Here is a 20,308-nt window from a genome sequence, read left to right as displayed (position 1 = left end):
TCCCCATCACAGCCTTCGGATGATTATGAACTAGGTACTGATACAAATATGTTCGCCCCATACCTGAAATATTAAAGTTAAATTTATCTTTCAAATATTGCGGAGTGATGTGCAGCGTATTCGACGAATTTACCTTACTTATCAGAACATTTTGGCTCCTTTTTACTTTATTATACACACGGGATGTATTCTCTGATGTATCAGTAGTCTTTATTACCTCATCAGTTATCTGTTTATCGGTCGGGTCGCTAAGTTTACTTAAATCACACTTCCATTTATGTTTACGACAATTTGAACACAGATCAGAATTAGTCGAATTAATCTCACATTTCACCTTCTTGATACGGCAATTTTGACAGCATCGAAAAGACCTCTTACGAGTCTTGTAATTGACATCGAATGCAGGAAAGACAAACATATTATACCCGTAATAAATTTGAATATAGGTTGTTTAATTTGAAAATATTTTATAGGGTCTGAATCTCACAACTGCATACGAAATAGTAACGCTTTTCAGAGAAATATGAAATCAACAGATACTACAAGATACAATTAATTTAGAAATAACATACATTATGAATCCCAAATCTTACCTTTTTCCATACACAGAAGTATTTCACTTCTTTCTTATAAAATTGCAGACCAATTGAGGATGAAGGAATTCATATCGCTTGATCAAACATAATTCATGCTACTTTAACAAAAATAAAAAAGGACTGTTGTTTCATAATTAACTGAAGGTTTTCATAGTTAACTGCATTATTTCAGCAGTTTTTACAACCTTTGAAGAATGTTTTCCTAGTCTTATAGTTTATTCCAAATTCCGAATTTGCATAGTTTCATCCCACTTTAAGAAGAGCGGTGTGCCTGTTTTAACGAAACAAAGGATAAAGAATTTGACATCAAGTTATGATAATATTGATTCAAACAGATTTCCAATTTCAAAGAAATCAAATCCGATAACGGATTTTTCGTTTCACTTCACATAATTATTAAATTCTGGAATATCTGTTTTCACAATTCTACATTTTTTAAGCTTAAAGGTGCCATTTTTGGCAAATGCAATTCCAAGGAGTATATATATATCCTTTTCACAGAACGATGTACACTTGAAGTAATGTTAGTACATAAAAATATGACGGATCTACGATAACTATTGTTATACTGCATATACTGCGTTTTAAAACTCATCTTACTTTTAGATAATAGTAAGAGCTAATGTAATATATTGATACTTTACGAGGGTATATAATAATGACAACGAACCATAGACCAACATTAGAGAGTAAACGAGGAAAAGCTGTTCCGATTTCAAATACAATATTTCATTCGAGATCTTTACCTCAACATACATCTTTGAAATACAGGAATGACATACGAAAGCCGAAGGTTGATACCAAGATAGGAAAGCAAGCTGTAGAAGAATTGAAAAAGGATTTACTTCTGAATGAAGGTAGGCTGGAAGATTCTTTAAAAATTAAAAAACCATTAAAAGACGGTAATCTTCTGGAGGATGAGCCTATGAATAAAACCACTGATAACAAAGACAATAAGGAGGATAACGAATATAATGAAGAATCAATAACAAATGACGAAGACAGTAGCTTTGAAGATGATGCTGAAGATGACTCTGAAGATGAAACTGCTGAACTAATGGCGGAGCTTGCTAAAATTAAAAGGGAAAGGCAGGAAGAAAAAGAAAAAATAGAACTGCAAAATAAAATTGATAAAACGAAAGTTTCAAACCCATTGGTGCAAGTAGCAGACACTTCTTCTGGAGCAAACTTTAAAATTAAGAAGAGTTGGAGAGACAGCACTGCTTTCAAAAAGCAAAACTCGCAAAATAAAACAGAAGATGAAGTGTTTACAAATGATACTTTAAATTCTGACTTTCATCAAAGTTTTTTAACTAAGTATATAAGATAGGTTCATTAAGAACTGTGTATTTGATAAATAAATTTGGATCAATAAAATCTGCAAATGAGGAAATAAAGATATACAAGAAAAGATGTTTCTGTAATGAGTAAATTTTACTCAGGTTAAATCGTCAGTTTGACTTAATCTAGCATCAATATTGGCTATATCTTCTTTCAAACTTGCCTCTTCTACTGTTTTAACTAATTCCTTGGTACATTTGGCTATATCAAATGAAATTCCCGCCAACCTTTGCTTGAAATTCTTATCAGCAAAATCACTATCACTCTTATCTGCGTTAGGTTTACATAAAATATTCATACGATGATTACAATCATCTAAGCTCTTGACGACCCAGCTTCCGTGTTCCTTTAATTGAGCATTACGAGTCTGATTCATCGATGTGTTTGTAGCTTCTGTCATTTGTGATATTACTTCAGTAATAGCTATTGACTTTTGTCTCAAGTCACCTCTAGTCGCACTAGGCTTCTTAATAGCAGATAATAATGACTGAATTGTTGAAATAACTTGAACCGTTTGGTGTTCTAAGTAAAGTAAAACTTGCGTTAAAGTATTATCTGGATCGTCGATATCGAAAAGATCAACATTGAAAGTAGCAGCTGCCATGGATTTACGATACTCTTGTCTTTGCCTTGCCTGAGCTTCTTCGGGATGTTCATTATCATCAGATTCAGAGCCAGATATAGATTCTTCATCAGAAACTTGTGTTGTATTCACATCATTCACAAAATTGACTCCCCTTTTGACTGGTTCTTTATTGCTAGCATTAGATAAATTCATATTAGTATCTCTCTCTTGTGGAGCATTGTAAAGATTTCCATTCGTTTTAGCATCGTCGAAGCTTTTTGGTTTGGCAGTTTCAATTTCTGTCCCATCGCTCTTGTTATTTTGCAGCAAAACATCAACGGTACTTGCGTCGTATGCATTATCAGATACTATCGACTTTGATTCCAATTCTGTATTCAATTCAGGGAGATTGCTGGCCGTGTCGTTTGAAGTATTTGGGGAATTTATTTCAGCATCTGGCATTCCTTTGGAATCTGTACTAGCATTGCTTTTCTCTTCGTTATTGATATCAGCTGTTAAATTTTTATCGGATCCTGGAGCAATCCTATTCCTTATACTTTGAAACAACCCTTTGCTTCTAGACCCAGCAAAAGCTGTTCCGGCAGCAGCGGCTGCTGCTCCTGTAACGGCCGCTCCTGTGTTGACCTTGGAATCAATTGATTCATTTTCATTTACCTTATCTAATCGAGGAGAGCTTAAAGCTGAGTCTGACCTATCCTCTTGGCCTTGTTGTCTAATTTCTAAAGAGGAGCGACTTACTAAAAAGCTGTTATTAACATCTTCATTCAGTTCATTGACTTGTGATTGGTCCATGTCACTATTCGTCAGGATATTGTTTTGGTCATTGGTTGGACTGTTAATTTTACTTTTATAGTTGTTTAACCTTTCATTCGTTGGACTATCGAACTGTTTAACTCTATCAAGAATATTAGATCTTTTTGTTGGAGTGGCATTCATCTTGTTTGAAATCACATTTGGATCAATTTCCTTGGATTCCGAATATGATAGATTCGAATTACTCTGTTTTTTTGATAATGGAGAATATGAGTTTGATAATACAGTTTCCTCTGGTATATCATTACTGCTTTCGAACTTAGAAGCCAAAGCACTTATATTTCGACTTTTCGGACTAGGATTTGGTTTGTTCAACAAGCCTTGGGTGGAAGCGAACTCAGTTGGAATGATTCCTCTTCTCACTGGAGATAAGTCATTGGATTGGGAAGCATATGCTGAATCAAGATGATTCGTTTTTGGTTGTGCCAACTCTCTATTTTTAGTAGGTGTTACATTCAGTGGATCTATTATTGAATTTTCATCTAAGCCCTTTGTAGGCGTGGAAGAAGATTCGACCTCTTTTTCAGCACTATTAAAGCTTTGGTTTTGATATTCACGTAATTTGCTAGCCATTTTCAAAGGTCTAACAGCAGTATTTATATCACTGTCTCCTGCATTTGATTCATCATATCTAGCTTTTTCATTCAGAGCATGAATAGGCTCTTGGTAGATATTTCTTGTGTCTGTGGAGTTTTCATTCAACTTTGAAACGGAAACCAACTCACAAACGGTAAAGCAAACTTCCCCAAGTGATTGTTCAACAACTATTTTTGGAAGAATATCAGAAAAAATAGCATAATACCTTGTAGCAGTAAGAGCATAACTAACTGCTTCTCGAAGACAAATAGAGTTTTCATTACTATTCAAATGTTGTTTGTCTCCTTGGTTCGCAATTTCATTACCAAGCAAAGAAATCTTTGATATTTTGTCAAATAACACGTCGGGGACAGGGTTTGGATCGTTTATATTCAACAAAAAGCTCTCTACTAGTGCTTGCAAATCGGTCACTAATTTCATGGAAATTAATCCCGATGGAGTAATCAACATTTTCAATTCATTTCTGGACAAAACAGATTTCTTTAAAGAACTTGAAATTTGATTGGATCGCAAAGTTTCGTATCTTCCTTGCCATAAAGCAGCATTGTTATCAGGCAACGGGGTCTTATTTTTACTTTTAACTGCAGCAGAATCTAAATCGGATAATTTTTCAAAAAATAATTCCATATCTTTCTTCACGTCATTCGAGGTATGCGAAGAAAGATTCAGAGAAATATCCTTCGAAGTAGCGTCCGATCTTTGAGGAGATGTACTACTAATTTCATTTAATGCATTCAAAGAGGTGAAAGCAGGCGTCTCTCTAGTACTTGCAATGGATCTTTGAGGGGAAGTAGCTGCCTCACGAGAAGTCACTACTTCTCTTGGTGAAGTGATTTTCAATGAATGATTTTCCAATCGTAAACTTGCGTTCGCTGCCTTTAAATTTTCTAATTCAAGTAATAGATCATTATTTTTTGCTTCATTTATCGATCTAGAGCTAGCCTCAGATTGCAAAGTCTTTAGCTCTCTTTCATAATCAGACTTGTTTTTTAACCAGCTATTTTTTTCTTCGCTCAAATTCTCCATTTCATCGCTGAGCGTTTTATTCTGGGAAGCTGAATACTCATAATCACTTTTGAGTAAATCATATTTCTCTTGAAGTTGCATTTTTTCGTACTCGATGTTTTCTAAACGATTTCTCAACTCAGAGATGGTTCCATTCAAATCAGGACCCTTTTGGTTTAATGACCTATCACTTTGATTATCTAAGCTTCTATTAACAGCTCTGTCACCATCAACGAGTATGTCCAGGCTATTTATCTCTGGTTGATCGTCGTCATTTTCTTCGTCACTGGACCAAGTCAAATTTGCTTTGGTTGGAATCACTGTTTTGGGCTGCACTCCTATCGTTTGATTTAATAGCTCCGACGAGTTAGACCGCTTCGCAGAATTTTTAACTTCCTCGTCCTTCTCAAGATCTCCCTTATTGATATGTTCATTGTTATTTTCATGTATATTGTTACTGTTCTCTATTTCGCGTCCGTTTTCTTGGGCACCTTGGTTTAATGACTTATTATTATCACTGCTTGCATAATGATTACTATTATTTATGTCCGTAGTAGTTACATGATGTAAATCTCTTCTCTCAATTTCGAACGAAATGTCTGATACTAAATCTTTAAACCTAGATTGAGGCAATGAAGACAATTTTTGTCTAGCTTGATTTCTTTTCGGATGAAATGTTGATTTTGGCAATAAATAATCTGGTTCACCTCTAGACTCGTCAATTCTTCTTTTTAGTTCATCATACACATCAGTACTTAATTCTCTAAACTGAGCGCTAGATAATTTTAAGAGTTTTTCTCTAGCTCTAGCCGCTCTAGTCGAATTAGTTTTAGTTCTGGTGCTCAGATCATCCGAGATTACCAAAAATTGTTTTAATACTTTATAGTGTTCTGCCAAACCCTTTTCACTCATACTATGGTTTTTGGAATTAACACCTACCCTATTGCAACTTATTACTTAGTAATATTAAAAGTCTATTAAAATCTGTTAAAAAGACGGAATTTTTCTTACGAGTAGCATTTGTTAAAAAAAAATCGACGTGAAGCAAGCGCGTACGATTTTTTTTCCGTGGTTCAAGTCTTGTTCTCAGCGTATAAGAACAATAAAGAAGTTAAACAACATACATATATCATTATATGTACATATGTGGTCGTCGAAAACTTCTTATATATCACGGTGTGTTCTATAAATTTAAATTTTATGTGCAAATCATAGTATTTAATAAATCTAATTACACTTCTATGTACATATATAGGAAAAGATGATATGAGGTTATACGATTATGACTGTTTTGATTGACCAACTATAGTAGCTGTGATGTCTTCAATGGAAGGTTCAGTATCGAACAATTTTTCTCTGATGAAAGCTTCTGCTACCTCTTTTCCATGAGTAAATGTGATTGCACCAATCAACGCATACATCATCTGGGCACTCACCTTCATTTCTCCGCTAGATTCAAAACTCAATTCATGGTTGTACGATTTCCAGAACATTATTCTGTTTAAATTGGTAGTTTTTGCAAGTAACCCTAAAGACATACGGCCTGAAAGCTCTTTGGCAATTGGCGATCCTAAGCAGTCCAAGTTCTTCCCATTTATGGCATTTTCGTTGGTGGTTGTCTTATCTGTAACTAGTTTGGCACAGAACAAATTCAAAATCTTCGATCCCATGGCACTTAATTTTTCGTTGTATGGTTTGATCCCATTACCAAATGACTTGTGGGTTAAAACTTGTAAAGCCAAGTCATCGGATATGCTGTATTTTTCTGGTAAGAAGTCCTTGATATGTTTTAAATTTCCTTCTGTTTTGCCATACTTATACCCGTTGTTTGTGGTGAAAACTTCTTCTGGGTCTCTCTTGAGTCCTGCAACTCTTTCTCCCTTATGCAAATAAATATTTCTTATTGGATTGATCCTCAAGGAGTTTCTCATATTGAACCCCCTCAAAGAGGTTAATTGTCGTATACTCATAATACTTCTTAAGTTTATACCACTACAGTACTATTGGTACTAGCTATGTCGTTTTCTACTTTGATGGAAATTTTCATCAATTTTTCGGCCAAATTGATTACAAAATTCATTATGTAATATTTAGATTTTTTGTGGCTAGTATCCACGATGATGAGGCTCATGCTGCTATAAATTTTTTTAGACATAAGTAAGAGAAGCCCATCAAGCCATCAATAATAGAGACAACTTAGGCAAGAGCATGGATATATTTAGAATATTGTCAAGGGGAGCATCCCTTAAGAAGAGTAAGGATATTACAACTGATTATGCTGTACCATCAAGGAAGCAATTTGTTAATGAAAAGCAAAAAGAAGAGAGTTTGAAAAACTTGGTTGAAAAAGAAGTTGATTTTTTTCATACCAAGAAACACAGCAGTCATAAAGAAAATGAAAAGGGAAAAGAAGATGAAGATGATGAAATAGAAGATGACATTCCACCGTTGACGATATCCAGTGATGAGGATGCCCGTAAATTGCGTAAGCTTAATAAATCTAAAGTCAGTGGAGATGACATTCCGTTACCTATTGGCTCATTCGAAGATTTAATTGGGAGATACAAGTTGGATAAGAAGTTGTTGTCAAACTTAATAGACGCTGGTTTTACAGAACCAACCCCAATTCAAGATGAAGCAATTCCTATATCATTGGAAGGCAGAGACCTAATAGCATGTGCACCCACAGGATCTGGTAAAACATTAGCATTCTTAATTCCCTTAGTTCAGACCATATTACAATCTAACCCTAATGTTAAGAATTATGGTATTAGAGGGTTAATTATATCTCCTACTAACGAATTGGCGGTACAAATATTCCAAGAACTCGAAACGATGACAAAGGGTAAGAAAATGAAAATTGGTATATTATCAAAGCAATTAGCCAACAAAATCAATAATAAAATTGTAAACTCTAACAAATACGATATTTTAGTTTCTACTCCATTAAGATTAATTGATAGTATCAAAAACGAAACAATTAGTTTGTCAAGGGTTGAGCAATTAGTCATAGATGAAACAGATAAGTTATTTGACCAAGGCTTCGTCGAACAGACCGATGAAATTTTATCTAACTGTACAAATGCTAAATTGAGAAAATCAATGTTTTCTGCAACTATTCCTTCGGGTGTCGAAGAAATGGCCCAATCAATAATGAAAGACCCTATCAGAGTAATCATTGGTCATAAAGAAGCTGCCAGTAATACTATTGAACAAAAATTAGTATTCACTGGTAAAGAAGAGGGTAAATTGTTAGCGATAAGGCAGATGATACAACAAGGGGAATTTAAACCACCAATTATTATTTTCTTGCAGTCCATTACCAGAGCAAAAGCGTTATTTCATGAATTATTGTATGACAGGTTGAATGTTGATGTCATTCATGCCGAAAGAACTCCAAAGCAAAGAGATGAAGCCATTAAAAGATTTAAGAGTGGTGACATTTGGGTTCTAATTACGACAGATGTTATTTCTAGAGGTGTGGATTTCAAAGGTGTTAACTTGGTGATAAATTATGATGTACCACAAAGTGCACAGGCGTACGTTCACAGAATTGGTAGAACTGGTAGAGGTGGTAAATCCGGTAAAGCTGTAACTTTCTTTACAAAAGAAGATGACAAAGCTGTCAAACCCATTATCAATGTAATGAAGCAGTCTGGTTGCGAAAGTGGATATAGTGAATGGATGGAAGATATGCATAAGTTGACTAAGAACGAAAAGAAAGACGTAAAGAAACATGAAATTAAGAGAAAGCAGATCAGTACAGTTCCAAAAGTCATGAAACAAAAGAGAAAACAAAGGGAAGAAATGATTGAAGCTTCTAAAAGGAGAAAACACGAAGCCCAGCTGCATACTGAAGATTAAATAATTAATTAATTTAAGGTGTATATTATTATTACTACTAATAAATATTTTCGCATTATGCTTCTGGGATATAAAACCATGATATATGTATATTTCAAGAAATAAATAAGCCTACCTCCAAAATTTCCATCAAGAAGACAAGTCTAATAGAAACCAAATAAACAGAGAATGTACAGAACAAGCAGATAAAAAAAATACTTAGTAAATGTTAGCTGTGATCATGCTCCTCATCTAAAATGTTATAATATATGTATAGGCCCATTGATAGAATACACAGACAAGATAAATACCGTCAACAATTTAATTTATGTAACTTAATGGTGGGCGCCTACCGATGGATAACCAAAAACTCTTCTTCTACCGATTATTTCACCAACAGAAAAGAAACCTAACAATTGGGTACCATAAACAGCAGCCTTAACAGCACATTCTTTGGTTGGTTTAAATTGAGCAGCCTTGGCAACAAAGTCCTTTTGTTGTTGTGGAGACTTGATGAACTTTAATGCATTTTGGTAAACCTGTTGGAAGTTTTGTTGTGTTGGTGGTGCTAATCCTTCACTTTTATAAACAATTTTACCAACTTCGGCACTGACTTTACCCCAGTAAGTAGCGCAATTAACAAATTGAGTGGACTTGTTGACTAAACCGTTAAAGGTGTTGGTGGCTTTGGTAATAATGGCAGACATGGTATAATTTACACGGATCCTTGTATGATTATAAAATTTTATTATTCAACCTTATAACGGTTCGCTTTGAAATTTTCAAAATTCAATTTCTCGAACTTACACAAAACGCAAGTTCGGCCAATTACATTATTGAAAAGATAGACTTCTTCTTTGGGAAAATAGTCGCAATCCCAGCTACACATTTCTTATACATACTAAATCACAAATGGACGCTAAATCTATCCGGCCATAATACTGGTGCAATAAGACTCCATCCATACAATATAAAACAGACCCAAGAACTCACGATTTTAACCCAGCTAGAAAAGTAAGTTCTGCCAACTGGAACAAAGTCACCCAAATCATCCTGTTGAACATTTATAGTTAATAACGTAGCCACATATTGCGTAGCTAAGAAGAAAATTACATGGAACAATGCATAATTATATTTTACTGTGTTTCTTTCTTCGTCGTTGCCATTTTCAGCGTTCAGTTCATCGTCATACAAATTCATTTGATTCAAGGCACTTTCAGGTAACAGGCCTTCGTCAACAGCTTGCTTTATGGCTTGGTATCTCATTTCATTACGAACATTAGGCTGCGAGCTTATGTATCCATCAGTGGTATCGATAGCAGTATCGAAATCAATAAACGCTGAGTTGGCTGCTGCTCTAGTTGTAGTGTATGCAACGGCAATAAATGTAAAAAACGCACCTAAGACGACACTTGCCGTCCTTGTACCCTTAGATCTAATTAGAGGGTTGCAGTATTTGTCATCTGGCTCTGAAGACACTGCACTCATTACCAAGTAGGTACAGTATATGACAACCATCGATGATTGTGCCAAGCCAGCATGCGGATTAGACTCTTGAATGGTTTGATTTACAGACATTATAGAAATTATAATTCCAAAGATTACATTCAAAGTAATTGCAGTCCTGTTCATGTTACAGCCACTACCTGCAAAAAACCAATACATGATGACAGTCAAAATGATACTGGATATGTACATTGTCAACGTACCACCAATTAACAATTTCTTCCAAAACCCTGCGTTATATTCGCCTTCCCCTGTTAAATCTTCCATTTCTATTTTCTCTAAACAAGTTTCCGCCCAAGCGTGAGCAAAATCAACTAATAAAATTAATCCGATACCAAGAAAAATAGTCGAAAAGATAATAGCGATATTGTTACCATAAAATATGAAGAAGTTATCAGGAATCAATAAGAAGTTTACCGTTATCAAGCTTAGCCAGGCAAATATTTTCATCTTCCAGCATCCGTTTTGTATAACTGCTCTAGGATTGGAAGTAGACTTAACATTCACAAGTAAGCCCGCTAATATAAGATGAAGTATTCCCAAAGCAAAGTTAATACGGTAAACGGACGTAAAACTAATACATTCACCCCCATCTGGACCACATTTATTATTTATAAACCCAAATGATGCCTTCTCTAGTTTATGGACTATAAATGGAGACAAAGCTACCCATGAAAATAATGAGTTAAGTAACAAAATAAATGCATAGGAAATTCTTGTCATTATTGAAGATTGAAATGTACCTCCTATTGAAGTACACAATGCTGAACACGCGGCAGCTCCACAACATGAAGCTAGCGATGATATAGGAATTAGTGGCAAAGATATCGCTGCACCCATAGTTGTATTAATAGCTATCTATTACTATACTGAATACCCTTTATGACCGAATTTTATTCTTTTATCGATATCAATTTTATATGCACACCATAATATTTTGGTGGGATATTGAACTAATATAAGTTATACCAAACTCAGCTCTGGATTTTAAGAATCGGTAGGCTTCCAAAAAGAGGATAAAAAGCCTTATTTTTGGTTTACGGGCAATTTGAAAGAGTTGGGAGAAAGAATATATATTTATTTGACAATAAAGAAGTCAAACTGTAACATTAGAAAGCAGACCATAAGTGGGCTAATAAATGATGGTCACCAAATCAAATTGTCTCATTAACTCATAAAATGTAGTAGATATAGTAATAGTTACTAACTAGCTTTTTAAGCAAACATTGGATTGTTGTCTTTATTCTTAGATTTTTGCATCCACAATGATTAAAGTTTAACAATTCCCCAAAGTCAATAATACAAAAAGTAATAATCCTCAATGGCTCTGGTTAGACTTGACGTGTAATGCTTCATACCAGGAGATTTGAGTGGTATTGGAAGCATGTTTTCATTACAAAAAGGTGTCTCTTAAAAATTCATGGTTATGGTGCCCGAGGTTTAAATCTCAACTCATCATTTAAATAAAAATGCTATCTACGAAAGATTGAAGTAGGTATAAATCATATACAAAAATGTCATTTAGGAAAAGAAGTGAAGTAATTGGCACCCCTTCTGTACCCGGTAGAACTCCTGTGAATACTCGTCCAATAAACCCTGTTCCAGGTAGGGCGCCTCCAGGCTCTATGGTTGGGGCAAGTGGTAGGATCCCTCCAACCGGTGGCAGGATTCCCACCTCGAATAGAACAGCATCTCCTCAAGAGAAAGAAAAAGAAGATATCGCTTCTATAATGACAAATCCAAGTGTCAGGCCCTCACTGATAACTTCACAGCCAACAGTCTCAACTGGTGGATCTGATTTGGACAAGATTTTATTACACCAAGGTTTACCTTTAGGTAGTTCGTTAATTATAGAAGAATCGGGATCCACTGATTTTGCTTCAGTAATTTTAAGATCTTTTTCGTCACAGGGGGTTATACATAATAGAATTGAGAAAGATCGCTTACACTCACATGTCATAGTTGTGGGTTTAACGTCCCAGTGGGCCAGTGAATTACCTGGCTTATACAAAGGTTCGTCAAAAGAACAAAAGAAAGCAAAAATTTTAGAAAATGAATCGAAGGTCAGTGTTAGCAACTTAGCTATAAATGGTGGAGCAAGAAACGAAAAGGATATGAAAATCGCTTGGAGGTATGGTTTGAATAAAAAACCCGAAACCCAAGATACCAATAATCAAACCACTTATGAATTTTATAATAATCAATTTGATATCACCCAAAAGTTAGTACCAGGACCAAGTCATCAAGATATTTCTTTTGTTCCATTATCCAATGACTATAATCAAATAATTGAACAAATTATGACTCTCATTAAAAATCAACTCAGGTCGAATCCTACTAAAATAATTAGGCTTGTCATCCCTAATATGTTGAATCCATCCATCTATAACCCATCATGCTCAAACTCAACTTTCATTCTTCCATTTGTTCATTCTTTACGTTCAATTTTGCGTAAATATTCGAACAATTTGGTCTTGATTTGCTCGTTACCTTTAGACTTGTATCCAAGAGACACTCATTTAACATTAATGATTGAGAGCATTATGGATTCGGTTATTCATTTGCAGCCTTTCAACCAAGAGATGATGCTGTTGATCGAAAAAGCTTATAAAAATGAACCTTCAAAGATTCAACAAGGTTTAGTTAATATTATAAAATTGCCTGTTTTGTCTGAGCGAGGTTTAATGATGATACATGATGGAGAGTATGCGTTTAAGAACGGCAGAAAGAAGTTTGAGATTGAAGAATGGGGTATTCCAGTTGAGGATGATTCGAAGGACGAAGCCAATGCTCAGACTACAAAAAATATCGAATTTTAGACCCAGTGTCAATTTCGTGTATATTAAGTGCCACGTTTTATAGAGTTATGCAATTGAATCATCGATTCTTGTAATTTATTAATTCTTTGTATAGTATCTGATTCCGCTGTAGATTTAGATAGTATATCTAATAACTCCTTTTGAGTATCCTCAAGAGATTTCAACCTTAAATCTACCTCCTCCATGAATCTATCACTTCTTGCTGCCCTGCTCATATTCAGGACGTTCACTCGTACGTTCGCTTTTTCCTGTGGTCCTTCTGTTATAGTAGATTTTATCTTCTCATTATTGTAATTTCGCACCTTAGAGTCCAGTATTGTAGCTGTATGTAAGTCAATGTCATCGTTTAAACTGGAGGTTGTAAAAGTATCATTATACTCTACTTCATTATTGAAGCTAACCTTTTGTCTCTTGGTAGCTTGAGATTCTTGGTATCTTGCCTTTTCTCCTAATGAACCAACTCTTTCATGAGTTTCTGTGTTCCCCTTAATTGATTCATGATTCAATTCCAGTTCAATTTCTGATATATGTCGTCTTCTCACAGGTGAACCACTTCTCCTTATTGGCGAAAGTCCTCCGCTAGTTGATAATCTTTTTGGTCCATTGGAACTTAAACTATCATCGCTTCTAATTTCAGGCGAGCTATTTCTAGATGCCAGTATGGGTGGTGCCAATAAATTGATAGTTAAATCCTGTTTTTCAATACCATTAATGTTTCTCGGATTTCTTATTGTTCCATTTCTCTTAGGTGCTGTAGCAAACACCTTGTAATTCTTAGAAAATGACTCTGAAGGACCTCTTGAAGGCGGTGGAATCCTCTTTTGAGGTGAATATTTTTCTTTCAACTTTTCAATATTGGGATAATTATTCGTACTTTCTGTACTTTCCAAGAGTTTTGGAGGCATTTTTTAATACTGGCACTAAATAAGTTACCATATAGCAATATGAATACTGTATGTTTTTTAAATTTGAGAAACGTAAACATTCGATTCTATAATCGCGAACTTCAAAGAGATAGAAACTGTTGCAAAAAAGCTCTTGTCTTTCTTACATCTCTAATCATTTTCTTTAAGCATTTAGATTATGACATTCGAAATCGAAGCTCAAGGAGCAGGAACTATTATCAATGTGGATGAATTACAAAGCCATGGAATTAATGCTGGAGATATCACCAAATTAAAAGCGGCGGGCGTTTGTTCAATAGCGGTACGTACCCATAATAAATAAAACACTACATCCAAAAAAATTCACTAACATAAATAGTCAGTTTTGTCGACAACTCGGAGGAATATGTGTAAGATCAAAGGATTAAGTGAAGTAAAGGTTGAAAAAATCAAGGAAGCAGCTGGCAAACTTATGGTACGTAAAAAAAATGAGCGCTAACAAATCACGCATACTAACTAATGTAGCATTCTGGGTTTATACCTGCAACTGTTCAGGCAGAACTTAGAAGTAGAGCTTTTAATGTGAGTACTGGTTCTAAGCAGTTAGATGATGTTTTAGGTGGTGGAGTTCTGTCCATGAGTATTACCGAAGTGTTTGGTGAATTTAGGTGTGGTAAAACTCAGTTATGTCACACACTATGCGTTACTGCCCAACTTCCTAAAGATATGGGAGGAAGCGAAGGGAAAGTTGCCTATATAGATACAGAAGGAACGTTCAGGCCTGACAGAATTAGGTCAATTGCGGAAAGATTTCAAGTTGATCCTGATGCTTGTCTTGAAAACATTTCCTACGCCAGAGCATTGAATAGTGAACATCAAACGGAATTGGCCGAACAATTAGGGTTGCAATTTGCTGATGGTACGTATAGATTGCTAGTTGTAGATTCGATTATGGCGTGTTTCAGGGTCGATTACTCAGGTAGAGGTGAATTAAATGACAGACAGCAAAAATTGAACCAACATTTGTCGAGCTTAATCAGACTAGCAGAAGACTATAATGTCGCCGTATTCCTCACCAATCAAGTCCAATCTGATCCAGGTGCAAGTTCCTTGTTCGCATCAGCAGATGGTAGGAAGCCCGTTGGAGGTCATATTTTGGCCCACGCTTCTGCCACCAGAATACTCCTTCGTAAAGGAAGAGGAGAAGAAAGAGTTGCAAAGTTGCAAGATAGCCCTGATATGGCCGAAAAAGAGTGTGTATATGTTATCGGCGAAGGAGGAATTAAAGATAGTGAGTAGGAAGACTACAACAGGTAAATTAATCCCAATTAGGTAAATTAATTATTTACGCGTCTCTTTTTTTTTTGCTCACCGTTAAATAGCTCTTGCAAATTTATATTATATCTAATATCTATAAACCGTAAAAGATTGATAACTTGCTATTAAACAAAATATTCAGTAATGTCATCTTCTCCAATTCGTGATGTTAATGATCTCCCCGAAGATCCAAGCTTGAAGGAAACCGAGTCACAATCTCAAACACAAGGTAATCCGGCAGCAGTTCCATCATCACCATTATTTTTTGCTACATCATCGTCCAATCCACAATCCGAAGCTAATGCTCCAAATTCACAATCACAAAGGAGAGATGTGTCATCTCCATTAAACTACAGTTCTTCGGTTCATCATACTTCTGATGCTCCTCGAGGAAATGGAATAAGCTCAGGAAGACCTAGATCTGACAGATTAACAAGTGATGTTGATAGAATTATAAGAAGACATAATAGAAGTGATTTGCATGACACTAATTCATCTCCCATGCGTAGAAGAATTTTCACAGAATCTAATACTGGAAATAGTGATGGAATAAATATGCATTCTTCATCTTCACATTTCAATACTGATCCAATGGAAGGAAATGATGAGCCAGTGAGAGTTATTTGGGGTACTAATGTTTCTATTCAAGATTGCTCTAATGCGTTCAGAGATTTTTTGATGAACTTCAAATTCAAATACAGAAAGATTATGGATGACAGGTCGATAGACCCTGAAGATAGCAACTTATATTACATTAATAAATTGAATAACATGAGAGATTTAGGATTCACCAATCTTAACTTGGATGCTAAGAACTTATTATCCTATCCTGCTACTAAAAAGTTGTATTATCAATTAATCAATTATCCTCAAGAAGTCATACCGATTATGGATCAAACAGTTAAGGATTGTATGGTGTCATTAATCATGGATAATAATGAGCTAACCACAGGCAATGCTAGCATTGACGATATTGAGACTAATATTTATACTATTCGTCCATATAATTTAAATGCTGTTGAAAAGGGCATGAGAGAATTAAATCCAAATGATATAGATAAGTTAGTTAGTGTCAAAGGTTTGGTTTTGAGGGCAACATCAATTATTCCAGATATGAAGGTCGCTTTTTTTAAATGTAATGCCTGTGATCATACCATTGCAGTCGAAATTGATAGAGGTGTTATCTCCGAACCAACTAAATGTCCAAGAGAAGTTTGTGGTCAGACAAACTCGATGATGATAGTTCACAATAGATCATCATTTGCAGACAAGCAAGTCATCAAGTTGCAGGAGACACCAGATTTAGTTCCAGATGGACAAACTCCTCATTCTATCAATTTATGCGTGTATGATGAATTAGTGGATTGCTGTCGTGCTGGGGACCGTGTTGAAGTTTGTGGTATTTTCAGATCATTACCTGTGAGAGCCAACTCAAGACAGAGAGCTCTTAAAAATTTATACAAGACCTATTTGGATGTTGTACACGTTAAAAAGATCGATAAAAAGAGACTCGGGGCTGATGTTAGTACATTAGACCAAGAAGCGTCAGACAAAGAACAAGAAGTAGACCAAATCAGGAAATTATCATCAGAAGAAATTAATGAAATTAGGGAAGTATCTGAAAGAGATGATTTGTATGAAGTCTTAGCTAGATCTCTAGCGCCTTCAATTTATGAAATGGATGATGTGAAAAAGGGTATTCTTTTGCAATTGTTTGGAGGTACCAACAAAACCTTTCAAAAAGGTGGTAGGTATAGAGGTGATATTAATATCTTATTGTGTGGTGATCCGTCTACATCTAAATCTCAAATATTGCAATACGTACATAAAATTGCACCTAGAGGGGTATACACATCAGGAAAAGGTTCCTCGGCAGTTGGTTTGACGGCCTATATTACTAGAGATATTGACACCAAGCAATTGGTTTTAGAAAGTGGTGCTTTGGTATTATCTGATGGTGGTGTCTGTTGTATTGATGAATTTGACAAAATGAGTGATAGTACGAGATCAGTTTTACATGAAGTTATGGAACAACAAACTATCTCGATTGCTAAAGCAGGTATTATTACTACGTTAAATGCCAGAACATCTATTTTAGCATCTGCTAATCCAATTAACTCGAGATATGACCCAAATTTGCCAGTTACTTCTAATATTGATTTGCCACCTCCATTATTATCCAGATTTGATTTAGTATACTTGATTTTAGATAAGGTTGATGAAAAAATTGATAGACAATTGGCAAGGCATTTAACTGATATGTACTTGGAAGATACTCCTGAAAAGGTTACAAATAACTTTGTCTTACCTGTTGAATTCTTAACTTCTTACATTCAGTATGCAAAGGAAAATTATAATCCAGTCATGACAGAAGAAGGTAAAAATGAACTCGTTAGAGCTTACGTAGAGATGAGAAAGTTAGGTGATGATACTAGGTCGTCTGAAAGGAGAGTAACAGCAACAACAAGACAGCTAGAATCTATGATAAGATTATCTGAAGCGCATGCTAAAATGAGACTATCTGAACGTGTCGAATTAATTGATGTCAAAGAAGCAGTTAGGTTAATTAAATCTGCCATTAAAGACTATGCAACTGATCCAATAACTGGTAGAATTGATATGGATATGGTGCAAACCGGTACCACAGCAGCCCAAAGAAAGATACAAGAAGATTTAACACATGAGATCATGAATGTTATAGAGGAAAACAATAACTCAATAAGATTCACTGATTTAGTGGTAAAAATTAATGAAAAAACATCGTTCAGAGTGGAAAATCAAGATATCAATGATGCAATCAAAAGATTGCAACAAGAAGGAAAAGTCATTGAAGCAGGTGATAGTCACAGAAGAACGATTAGAAAAGTATCTCTTGTGTAACAATCTAATGTTCCACATTTTATTTCTTGGGTGTATTTAATTTTTACTTATATATGTTTTAATAACTATTTTATAATTAGTGCCATATATTTTACACAATCTTCATAAGCTATTATTATTGATGCTATTTACATTATAGAACTAAATTTACAAGAATTTGTTCGTCTCAATTTGTGATTTATCATATTTCTTCGTTTCTGAATCCCTGGATTCCTCTCGTATCTCATCACTTTCACTCTCTGTCATTTTTAATATTTCATCTAACTGCTCATCTAGTTCAATATCGGTAACAGTGTTGTACTTGTTTTTGGTCAATTTATTTACCAATTTCAATTCACGATGAATATCAACATTTTCACCTCTTTCTAATTTAGAAATGATTTCCTCCAAAATAACAAATTTTGAATCATACGTTTGTTCCAAAGTCTCTAATTCTCTACGACTGTCTATTAATCCGACTATTGCCGTACCGAACACAATCGTTAAAAATATAGACTTAAAAATTGGAGCTTTCACGAGGTCTCGAAATGTAGGCTTCTTTCTTATTTGATAATGAATATCATTCGTAGCTTTATGTACATTTTTAGTAATCAAATTATTTATGTTAAGGAAACGCCTATTAGCGATACCAGATCTATGTATTATTTTAAACATACTAAAAGTGTTTCAATTCATCCGTCGTATTACTATTCGATTTTTATTTGAGGCTCCAAAGTTTTCGTGGTTTGCACATAATGATTCTTTGGATCGATCAATAACACCACCTTTAACATATATAACCTTGAGCAACTCATAAGATAAATTATCAATGGTATTTTGAGCTAGCATGAAAGTTCCAAAAGTTACTAGTATTCTTCTAGTCGTTCTACTTTCGCTTTCGTTTCTAAACTTTATTTTAAAATATTATACCTATTTTGTTCTAATAGTTTCATCATCCAAGAAACTAACATCTGACGCAAACGCTATTGCTCAAGAAACTGGGGACATACCACATCCTCATGAATTATTTGTTCCATTGCTAACATTTATTCCTACGAAATCACCTGTTATTACAAGGCCTTGGGTGATTTTAACAAGTAGCTTTATAGAAGAAAACTTCATTGGGTTGACTATGAGTTTTATGCTACTATTCTACCTAGGGAAATACTTAGAGAACATGTGGGGTTCAAGGGAATACTCTAAGTTTATATTGATAAATGTTGTTGTAACTAATGTTTCAATTTATTTGTACTATACAATCAATTCGATGATATTCCATTTTGATACTACCCCACCAGTAGTAATATCAGCTATGGGAATAAATATGGGATTATTTGTTGCCATTAAGCAAAGAATTTCTAATCACTATTTCCTATTCTTCAAAGGTAATCTTCGAATACGTGTTTCGTATTTACCATTTTTATTACTTGTTGCATGTTTCTCATTACAATTATTAAGTGACGATTTCAAGATATCATTTATTTTAAGTCTCATGGATTTCATAATAAGCTGGACTTACTTAAGATTTTTCAAAATAGGTACTAACGAAAGAGAATCCTACTTGTTACCATTTGCGCTCAACAGAAAGAAGTCTAATAAAAGCAAATTTAAATTCACTCCTGTCAGTAACACTAGTAATAAAACTAATGCTATTGATAACCGTACATCATCCTTGCATCTTGATAGTGTTCCATTACGTGGTGATAGATCAGAACAATTTTCTTTCTACACTTTCTTCCCGGCTCCTTTGTCACTATTAATGAAAGTACCTACAACATTAATCTTTAATATTTTTACACACTATGAGATTTTAAACGAAAAAGATTTTCCAGAATATGAAGAAGATGATACAGACAAGTTAATGTTTGAAGATATTGATAATTTACAATCAAATTTATTTGGCTTATCTTCGTTGAAAGGTGCTCAAGATGTTTCGCCAATTCGTAATGCTGGCTCCAAATTAAAGACTGTTTGGGACTGGCTAGTAAGTAATCAGAAGACAAAAGTTGGTATAAAAAATAGTATGGATAAAAGAAGAAAATTAGCATTAAAAGAATTGGAATAGCGAATTGTTTCTGAGTACCCCTATGAAACAATAACTAAAGTGGGTTTAAACAGTAAATATTTATATAACTAACATCT

At 34.7% G+C, this 20,308-nt stretch overlaps 12 protein-coding genes across 12 annotated transcripts; 6 read left to right on the top strand and 6 right to left on the bottom strand.

Moving 5' to 3' along the window:
• Positions 1 to 1,254: 1,254 nt before the first annotated feature.
• Positions 1,255 to 1,926, top strand: AC631_01430 (U2-type spliceosomal complex subunit; the record flags this gene model as incomplete). Its single annotated transcript, XM_015610260.1, has 1 exon — positions 1,255 to 1,926. The coding sequence occupies one exon, from the start codon at positions 1,255 to 1,257 to the stop codon at positions 1,924 to 1,926; it is 672 nt and encodes a 223-aa protein (XP_015468935.1).
• Positions 1,927 to 2,034: 108 nt separating this feature from the next.
• On the bottom strand, positions 2,035 to 5,850 carry SPA2 (Spa2p; the record flags this gene model as incomplete). The annotated part of the gene is made up of 1 exon (XM_015610259.1): positions 2,035 to 5,850. The coding sequence occupies one exon, from the start codon at positions 5,848 to 5,850 to the stop codon at positions 2,035 to 2,037; it is 3,816 nt and encodes a 1,271-aa protein (XP_015468934.1).
• A 368-nt stretch (positions 5,851 to 6,218) lies between these two features.
• AC631_01428 (mitochondrial 54S ribosomal protein mL57) lies at positions 6,219 to 6,869 on the bottom strand (the record flags this gene model as incomplete). The annotated part of the gene is made up of 1 exon (XM_015610258.1): positions 6,219 to 6,869. The coding sequence occupies one exon, from the start codon at positions 6,867 to 6,869 to the stop codon at positions 6,219 to 6,221; it is 651 nt and encodes a 216-aa protein (XP_015468933.1).
• Positions 6,870 to 7,146: 277 nt separating this feature from the next.
• CHR1 (RNA-dependent ATPase) lies at positions 7,147 to 8,802 on the top strand (the record flags this gene model as incomplete). Its single annotated transcript, XM_015610257.1, has 1 exon — positions 7,147 to 8,802. The coding sequence occupies one exon, from the start codon at positions 7,147 to 7,149 to the stop codon at positions 8,800 to 8,802; it is 1,656 nt and encodes a 551-aa protein (XP_015468932.1).
• A 314-nt stretch (positions 8,803 to 9,116) lies between these two features.
• ATP20 (F1F0 ATP synthase subunit g) lies at positions 9,117 to 9,488 on the bottom strand (the record flags this gene model as incomplete). The annotated part of the gene is made up of 1 exon (XM_015610256.1): positions 9,117 to 9,488. The coding sequence occupies one exon, from the start codon at positions 9,486 to 9,488 to the stop codon at positions 9,117 to 9,119; it is 372 nt and encodes a 123-aa protein (XP_015468931.1).
• A 199-nt stretch (positions 9,489 to 9,687) lies between these two features.
• AC631_01425 (uncharacterized protein) lies at positions 9,688 to 11,127 on the bottom strand (the record flags this gene model as incomplete). The annotated part of the gene is made up of 1 exon (XM_015610255.1): positions 9,688 to 11,127. The coding sequence occupies one exon, from the start codon at positions 11,125 to 11,127 to the stop codon at positions 9,688 to 9,690; it is 1,440 nt and encodes a 479-aa protein (XP_015468930.1).
• Positions 11,128 to 11,801: 674 nt separating this feature from the next.
• AC631_01424 (Elongator subunit) lies at positions 11,802 to 13,106 on the top strand (the record flags this gene model as incomplete). Its single annotated transcript, XM_015610254.1, has 1 exon — positions 11,802 to 13,106. The coding sequence occupies one exon, from the start codon at positions 11,802 to 11,804 to the stop codon at positions 13,104 to 13,106; it is 1,305 nt and encodes a 434-aa protein (XP_015468929.1).
• A 23-nt stretch (positions 13,107 to 13,129) lies between these two features.
• On the bottom strand, positions 13,130 to 14,011 carry AC631_01423 (uncharacterized protein; the record flags this gene model as incomplete). Its single annotated transcript, XM_015610253.1, has 1 exon — positions 13,130 to 14,011. One exon carries the CDS (start codon positions 14,009 to 14,011, stop codon positions 13,130 to 13,132), a length of 882 nt encoding a protein of 293 aa, XP_015468928.1.
• Positions 14,012 to 14,626: 615 nt separating this feature from the next.
• DLH1 (recombinase) lies at positions 14,627 to 15,289 on the top strand (the record flags this gene model as incomplete). Its single annotated transcript, XM_015610252.1, has 1 exon — positions 14,627 to 15,289. One exon carries the CDS (start codon positions 14,627 to 14,629, stop codon positions 15,287 to 15,289), a length of 663 nt encoding a protein of 220 aa, XP_015468927.1.
• A 162-nt stretch (positions 15,290 to 15,451) lies between these two features.
• Positions 15,452 to 18,187, top strand: CDC54 (MCM DNA helicase complex subunit; the record flags this gene model as incomplete). Its single annotated transcript, XM_015610251.1, has 1 exon — positions 15,452 to 18,187. One exon carries the CDS (start codon positions 15,452 to 15,454, stop codon positions 18,185 to 18,187), a length of 2,736 nt encoding a protein of 911 aa, XP_015468926.1.
• A 147-nt stretch (positions 18,188 to 18,334) lies between these two features.
• AC631_01420 (uncharacterized protein) lies at positions 18,335 to 18,841 on the bottom strand (the record flags this gene model as incomplete). The annotated part of the gene is made up of 1 exon (XM_015610250.1): positions 18,335 to 18,841. One exon carries the CDS (start codon positions 18,839 to 18,841, stop codon positions 18,335 to 18,337), a length of 507 nt encoding a protein of 168 aa, XP_015468925.1.
• Positions 18,842 to 19,013: 172 nt separating this feature from the next.
• AC631_01419 (uncharacterized protein) lies at positions 19,014 to 20,231 on the top strand (the record flags this gene model as incomplete). Its single annotated transcript, XM_015610249.1, has 1 exon — positions 19,014 to 20,231. One exon carries the CDS (start codon positions 19,014 to 19,016, stop codon positions 20,229 to 20,231), a length of 1,218 nt encoding a protein of 405 aa, XP_015468924.1.
• Between the last annotated feature and the right edge of the window lie 77 nt (positions 20,232 to 20,308).

The sequence above is a fragment of the Debaryomyces fabryi genome (genome assembly GCF_001447935.2).
Source record: "Debaryomyces fabryi strain CBS 789 chromosome Unknown contig00019, whole genome shotgun sequence".
Taxonomy (NCBI): Eukaryota; Fungi; Ascomycota; class Pichiomycetes; order Serinales; family Debaryomycetaceae; genus Debaryomyces; species Debaryomyces fabryi.
This window is presented reverse-complemented; position numbering and strand designations above follow the sequence as displayed.